At 40.8% G+C, this 8,283-nt stretch overlaps 1 protein-coding gene across 1 annotated transcript in view; it reads left to right on the forward strand.

Moving 5' to 3' along the window:
* The window catches only part of LOC309558792 (testis-expressed protein 2-like), a 107,646-nt gene extending 102,325 nt beyond the window's left edge, over positions 1-5,321 (forward strand). Inside the window, exons 10-12 of the mRNA XM_082261849.1 lie at positions 1,146-1,358; positions 1,590-1,710; positions 4,654-5,321. Coding sequence (XP_082117975.1) covers positions 1,146-1,358; positions 1,590-1,710; positions 4,654-4,764 — 445 coding nt within the window. The 3' untranslated portion in view covers positions 4,765-5,321. The remainder of the gene's footprint in view (positions 1-1,145; positions 1,359-1,589; positions 1,711-4,653) is intronic.
* The last annotated feature ends 2,962 nt before the right edge of the window (positions 5,322-8,283 follow it).

Consider the following 8,283-nt stretch of genomic DNA (forward strand, 5'->3'; position numbering starts at 1 on the left):
TCCTAACTATGACATGTAAAGAGGTTTGGCTTAGTGAAATGTATATGGTTGTGCAAATTATATTCAGGATAGGCTAAGGTTTGGGTAAAATATTGTTGTGTATGTAGCAAATAAATGAATAAACCTCACAGTAATACTTTTACTAGGCTGCAGCTAGAGGGAGCTCTAATAATGTGTAGTGTGACCTCAGGAGACTGAAAACTAACAAGTTCCCATTGAACTTGGAAAGATAGTGAGCAACAGTGTTTTGTGTCTCCTCTTTGATACAGATTCTGCAGGCTGCATCTTTGTTATACCTTGCATTTAGATCACTGATAATCCTGTAACATTTGGGGGCTCGTCCGGGATTGGTGTGACCAAAGGTAACAGGGAAGGGAAGCGGCTATAAGAGTAAAGTGACAGCATTCAGGGAGGCTGCACAAAACCCTGTTGCTCACTTGCTTTCCAATTTTAATGTGAAATTGTTGGTTTTCAATCTCCTGAAGTCCCATTACAAATCATTAAAGCTTCCTTTAGCTGCAGCCTAGTAATAGCATTACTGGGAGGTTTATTCATTTACTTGCTACATGTGGTCTTCTTTGCATTGGCTTTTTAAATGTTGGAAGATATATTTTACAGAAGCAAGATCTGATTACTACATCAAACAGAAAGGAACAACAACTGGACTTCAAAAAGCAAGGGGGCCTGAAAAGATTTATAAAGCAGCGGTCACATTACCTGTGATAGATTAGTTTAACATTTCACAGGAAAAAAAGACATGGGTTAAAATAAAGCAGTGGATGGAGAATTTTGTCCAGGAAACATGACAACTAAATTCAGAGGTCCTGTCAATTTTCCTTTATCTGACCTTCATAACTTCCACTGCAAAGTACTCACAAGGCTTCCAGGTGGGACTGTATCATCATGTCACATGACTCTTTGCTGTGAAGCCTTGCTCTTATGGTATGGTAATGTGGGATCAGAAAGAGGTTGCTGCTTTAACCAGAGAACACCACCTACTTTTTCCTAAGCTCAGACATAGGGTCCTTCAGAAAATATCCCCAACTAACAGAGGATATTAACAACTACTATTCACCATAGTGACCAAGTGCAGGAGATTTACATTTTAATTTGGGTTCTCTTCATAGCTGGCTCTCCTTTTGCAGCTTCACAGGTGGGAACAGTACCAGCCGCAAGATTCTTCGCTTTGTAGATAAGATCGCTAAGTCACGATGCTTCCAAAGGGCAACAGAAAATGAGTACATCAAAAGGAAGATGGAGGAAATGTCCAATACTCCTCTGCTGTTGACTGTGGAACTCCAGGAGCTGGAAGGAACCTTGGCCATCAATATACCCCCTCCCCCCACTGACCGTATATGGTAAGAGCTCAATGTGTAAATTTGCTGTTGGTCAGTTTTGACAAGTTTTTAACATCAGAGTTAAAGTTCCAGAAATGAGTATTCTGCATTATGCTGGATACAGACTTGTCTGTTAATTAGCTATCTTCCATACTTTTTTCCAATAGTTTAGACTTGACTTTCTTTCTAAGTTTTCATGCTGTGTTGACGAGAGCTCATATTTGAAGTAACAATCATTAGCATACATTTTAGGTACAGCTTCCGATCACCGCCACAAGTGGAGATGAAGGTTGTCCCAAAGCTTGGAGAGCGAGAAGTCACATTTATGCATGTCACTGAATGGATAGAGAAGAAACTACAAGATGAATTCCAGGTACTCTTCTTCAAATATAACATGTCTACCAAAACTGCATGTACACTTACTTCATGGTGAAATCCTATATGGTGCCATGGTCAATTAAAAAATGAATAGTGCATAAAAGTATAGGTGCAACTTTGTGAAAAGTAAAGTAAAATAATAACAGAAGCTTTTGGCTGCAGATCTGCTGGTGCATTTAAAGCCCAACTTAAAGTAATTGTTTTTTTTTTTTTTTTTTTAAAGAAACTTTACAAACAAACATGTTATACTTACCTACTTACCTCCTCTGTGTAGTTGGTTTTGCAGAGAGCAGCCCGGATTCTCTTCTTATCGGGTCCCTCTTCTTTGCTCCTGGCCCCTCCCTTCTGTTGAGTGCCCCCACAGCAAGCAGCTTGCTGTAGGGGCACCCGAGCCGAGTCACAGCTCCCTGTGTCCATTCAGACATAGAGCCGTGTCCTGGCCCTGCCTCTCTCTCTCCTGATTCACTGACTGACTGACTTTGATTGACAGCAGCGGGAGCCAATCGCGCTGAGCTGCTGTCTCAGCCAATAAAAAGGGGTGTCCCAGGCAGCTGAGAAACTCCTGCAACATCCCTGGAAAAAGATGGGCTCAGGTAAGTATTAGGGGGGCTGACGGGGGCCGCTGCACACAGAAGGTTTTTATATCTTAATGCATAGAATGCATTAAAAAAAGAAAAAAAAAACTTCTGCTTTAACAATCCCTTTAAAGTATAACTATAGGCTAAACTTTTTTTGTATTTTGGATAGAGTGAGGAAGGGTTATAACCTCTGTAAGGTTTATATTTGCCATCTCTGTCCCATTGGGGAGATTTACCTTCACTTCCTATCCCATAGCCAAACAGGAAGTAAAAGGAAATCCTTGCAAATTAAGGGAATCTCTTGGGGACTCCCAGGTCACCCGAACTTGTGTCTCCATTGGAAGATTTCCCCTCTATTACATTTCTGGGGATAATCCAAAATTTTAGATTTTTCTTTTACTTTCACTTTCAATGATAATGGTAAATAGGACAAATCGAGAGGGTAAATCTCCCTAACGGGGAACAGACAGCAATAAAAAGTGACAGGTGTTCTAATCCATCTACCCTCTATCCTAAACTAAAAAAAGTTATGCCTTCAGTTATACCTTAACTGTTAATTTTGATCAGTGTGGGCTCCCCAGCTCGAATGAAGTCAATTGTTTAATCAACTTCTGCCAAAGGGACATGTTGGCAGAATGGTAACAGTGTATGGTTATAGTTATAAATCAAGTTGCGCTAATAATGAGCAATGGAGATGCAAAGTCCATAAAAGTCCAACAATAAATATAAACTCAATTTCCGGACCAGACCCCTTAAGGATGTGTGCTTACCAAAAGAGGTAAGATAAAATGCAGGTTCTCTATATTAGATCTTGTCACCTTGATGGAAGATCCGGACCAGTGGAATCGTGATAACTCAATGGTTGTTGAATCATGAAATAAAATATAAAACGCAATAGCGTAAAACCCAACACAAACGATTTATAGTGACTAAGACACCACAGTGATCATTCAGTGATAGGCATGTAAAGTGGTGAATAGCCTCCACCAATGTGAATGCTCACAAATAATGATTGAAAAGTTAGATGTATGAATTAAAATTCCATGCAAAAGACATGTGATATATACCCCTTACCAATGTGTAATAAGTTGACACCATAACAAAAAATATATCCTACACCAGCTGGAGTCGCCTCTTACCAAGCAGATATAGGTTAATTGCCAAAGTGAAAAGGAAAAAATGGTGTAGATGATGCGTGCTGAACCTCCACCAGCTGAATTCGTCTCTTACCGTGTGAAATAAATGAGCAAGCCAAAGTGTACCAAACACAATCCAGTGTACCACTTAAGAACCAGTGCCAGCTCACACCAGTAGGGGTCGCCTCTTACCACATTGAGTTGTTAAACAAGCCTGTAGATAAATCAGACGTCTTGGATACCGACACTTGACCTGCAGTGTGTTATATCCCGGATATCTCCAGAGATAGTCAGGGTGTTCACCACCATAAAGAGAGAGAGACTCCCATAGCGTAAAACCACTTTTTAAATTTATTTAAAAAATGCAAATAAAACTTACAATAGACCAGGAATAAGAGAGCCAAGAAAGTAGCCGCCGGCTGGACGGCTCCGCTCGTCCGCACTCCCCGGTCGCAATCCGATGACGTCAGTACGCCGTGACCCCATTTGAAACAGTGTATGGCCAGCTAATTGCATTCCAGATGCTTCCCAAAGTCTTACAGTTGGTTCTTTTTTAGAAAGCAGTGAGAGCTTGAGTGGAAATGTCTGTCCTCTGCCAGCAGTCTGTAAAAAATGCTATCTGTGTGGAAGCAGTGGTCTCCATGCAAAGATCTGACATGCCACTTGCTGAGTCAGGGCTAGAGCTCTACAATCAGTAGAGAGCAAGAGCTTTGCTGATTGGAGAATTCTAACTCTGGCTCAGCAAGGGCGTGTTGGATCTCTGCAACCTGTGGCTACTTTATAAAGGAAACCAACTGTAAGATTGCTTTAATACAACTGAATATATTTAGCCAATTTAAACTATATGTTTAAATGGGCTTTAACATGAAAAAATATGTCTGATGCTAGGACTTTATATAATCTCTCTGTTTTTTTTTTTTTTTTGCAAAATACACTTTAATAAGGCAAGAAGTAATTTCTTCTAGCTTGCTCTGGCAAAAGATAGCAATTTTCTCTGGTTTTAAGGGAAATTTGCCTGACTAATTAAAAAAAAATTTCTTGTATGTTTGCATCTAGTAAATGAACAGGCTCACGTGGCCATTATCTATCATTCATACAGTGAAAATGTCAATGTTCTTTGGGCAATTTTAAACCATTATTGATGATATGACCGATTCCAATTTTTGATATAAGTATTGTATTTTTGGAAAGTAATATACTTGTCCTTTTTTTTCCCAATGGCAGAAAATCTTAGTGATGCCAAACATGGATGACTTGTACTTTCCCATAATGCATTCTGCAGTGGATAATACCAGGCCAACGCAAAATGACCCCTCCAAGCCAGGACTCCTATGAACTTGTATCAGGAGCCACCTGATCCAGTAAATGCACAGGGTTGAGATGCACAGAGAACTCTGAACTGTCTAAGAGTAATTTAGAAGGATGAATGACACCTACTGCACTAAACCATGGATCCATTGGTGAAAAAATTGTCCTTTCAGACCAGGAAAATGATTACAAACCATTATAAAGGACCATATTCCAGAAGAGGCTACAACAACATGGCACTAAGAACCGAGAAATATCTGCTATGGTTTTCCTTGTGGGATAATTATGTACAAATATGTAGAGAATGGGGAAGTAAATGTGTTACCCATGTCAATCAGATTCCCATTTCTAGAGCAGGACAAGAATTAAGTATTTCATCAGCCACTAGGAGAGACCCAGAAATCTTTTCCTCTAGACCTTGGAGTGTTATTAAAACACAGACAAATGAATCTCTGTTAATATTTCCACCATGGTAGCTGAGGTATACAGTAAGTATGAAAATGGCAATATGGGGAAGATTTGCTAAAACTGGTGCGTGCAAAATATGGTGCAGCTCTGCATATAAAACAATCAGCTTCCAGAATTTATTGCAGTGCTTTAAGTGGCCCAAAAGAGGTGCCGGTACTCTATTATAGCCTATAATTTTTTTCGCACCCCCCCGGCCTGGGCTTGGACTCTGGAGCAGGGGGACTCACTGGTGGTGACTGGTTTGGCTCTGGAGTGGGAAATATTCTTGGGGGGGGGGGGGGTAATTGAGGGCGCAGATGTCCAAAATGAGCGTACTGGTATGCTAAGGCGCACAGAGAGGTGGTGGTATGCTCAAGAGCCATATTTGGAAGTGGCGGTACTGAGTACCAGTGCATACCACTTAAAGCACTGATTTATTTGAATAAATTGAATAAATTGAATAAGCTTAGAAGCTGATTGGCTACCATGCACAGCTGCACCAGAATCTGTGTGCTCCAGTTTAAGGAAATCTCCCCCTATGTGTCTCTCTTCTCTTATATAAATAGCAGTTCAGTTTTTTTTTACTACATCATACAGGTAGACACTTATGTGTAAAGAACAGAGATTATGGCTGCCAACCAGTATTTAGCTTTCAGTAAGATAACGTGGCAAACCTAAGGAAAGCTACCATGTGATTGGTCAATACCAGTTGATGCACAGGACCACTCTACATACTGTTGTGCTTAGTCAATAAAGAGGTAAAGGTCAGAGCAACTGATCAGATCTCAGTTTACTGTAGTCAGATCACTAAGGTAAGATTACTTGATATTGCCTTTAAACTTTGTACTACCATGGTGACTTTGCCTGTATAACTTTTGTTTTTAGGAATATGGCTGTCTCAAGCACTGTGTGACCTGTAGGAACTCTTTCATATTCTTATGTAAAAGGAAAGAGGGTTTCAGATTCATTACTATGGGAAACATTGTAGATAGCATCTCCAGCACAATGATACATTATTTATAGTGTTATACTAGGAGCCCCCCCCCCCCCATTGGTAGAATACTTTATTAAATGGAAATAATGAACTGGGGCATTTGCCTCCTGGGGTAGTACTAATAAGATTTATTGAGCTGGGGACCCTAAGCGAAACTTCAGCACTCAGTTTGGATTTGGATCCGCAGTCAGTGACACATGGTGGCGAGCATTATACAGATATCTGCTGTATGTTTAGTCCTGGGATCACAGCATGCAGCAGAAGGTTGGGTTTGGCCCCCTCAGGCCAAAGGTTACCAGTCCTCCCTGCTTGAGTATTTCTGAGGTTACAGCAATTCAACACTAAAGCAAAAGAAAAGTAATGGTGCTGGTAAATCAACCAATTACATGTTAGCTTTGCTACATGGGACAGTTGACTGCTGGGATAGAACTGGTTGCTATAGACTATTTACTCTCTTGTTCATATAACATGGTTCCAGGACTGGGACTTATAAAGGAAGGCTGATCGCTCCAATACTGAAGCTAATTATGAAAAGTGAGACTCATTGTTCATTGGACTGACTTTAAGGAGTATAAAGCAGTCATTGTAACATTTGTGAAACGTTCTGCAGGTGGATCCCTAAATTACAGAGATTAATTCTCCTGTAGTGAATGTTTGATGAAGGTCATATTCAATACTTTATAAATGTGCCCTCAAAATGTAAAACTCAAATACTTTGGTTGCAATGTAAGAACACAAACGAGCAAAAGAGAAGGATATGACGAGGAGTAAAGAAAGTCTGGGCAGAAAAAATGTATGTAGGTTTCCATTGCTAACCCACATCTGAAAATGCAAATTCTCTGGCTGCTGTGCTAATTCAAATGGCTTTGATATTTTCTGGATCACTGACATGGAACAAATATGCAGACAGTAAAATCAGCATTACTAAAACAAATACTTGTTCTTACTCCGAACTGGAGCCACTGCATCAGCCAGTCAACTAGCATTTTCAGAAGAGGGGGGCCAGTAAAGGCAGCATACTGTATGTATTTTTCTCAATGAGGCTTCCTTTAACCACTTGCCGACCGCCGCAAGTACATATACTGCGGCGGTCAGCCCCGGCCAGGCAAAGTGACGTATATATACGTCACTAGCCTGTCACCAGCTTGTGAGCCAATAGCGGGCGAGCGCGCGCCCGCTGAGGTGCACGCCCGCCGCGGCTCGTTCACTAAGGAGTCAGTGCGTGTGACCAGCGGACCCGATGTCCGCCGGTCACTTGGCGATCGTCAGTAGAGAGGGAGAAAGGCAGGCGGCTAATGTAAGCAAGCCGCCTGTCATTCTCCCCTGTGTAAAAATGGAGATCAGATGGTTCTACTATGTAGAACCGTTGATCTCTGTTTTTACACTAGGAGACATGTCCCATCACAGTTAGAAACACGCCCCTAGGACACACTTATCCCCTCCCTCTCCAATACAGTTAACCCCTTCCCTGTCAGTGTCATTTTTACAATAACAGTGCATATGTATAGCACTGATTACTGCAGGTAACCCCAAAAGTGTCAAAAATGTCAGTTAATGTCCGATCTGTCCGCCGCAATGTCGCAATCCCGCCCAAAAAAAAATCGCAGATCGCCGCCATTACTCGTTAAAAAAAAAAAAACACCAAACATATGTAGCATAAAACAAATTGGCCGAAAATGTTTAAAAATTTTGATTTTTACATTTTTTTTTTTTGGGGAATTTCATATAAAAAAATGTGAAAAATATTGTTATTTTTGCAAAATTTACGCTCTTTTTTTGTTTCTAGCGCATGATCAAAAAATCGCACAGGTGATCAAATACCACTGTTTGTGGGAAAAAAAGGACGTCAAATTCGTTTAGGTACAGCGTCGCACGACCGCGCAATTGTCCGTTAAAGTCACGCAGTAAAAAAATCGCAAAAAAAAACCCTGGTCAGGAAGGGGGTAAAATCTTCCGGGGCTTAAGTGGTTAAGATGGATAGCAAGCAATAGATATAAGCATAGTAGAGCTTAGAAGCAGATATACCCGTTGGTTAGACTTGCATACCGAATCCAACATCACAAAGAGTCAAATCCAACAACACAAAGCACAACTGGGAATGTATT

This window comes from Pelophylax lessonae, assembly GCF_965119305.1.
Source record: "Pelophylax lessonae genome assembly, chromosome: 6".
Taxonomy (NCBI): domain Eukaryota; kingdom Metazoa; phylum Chordata; class Amphibia; order Anura; family Ranidae; genus Pelophylax; species Pelophylax lessonae.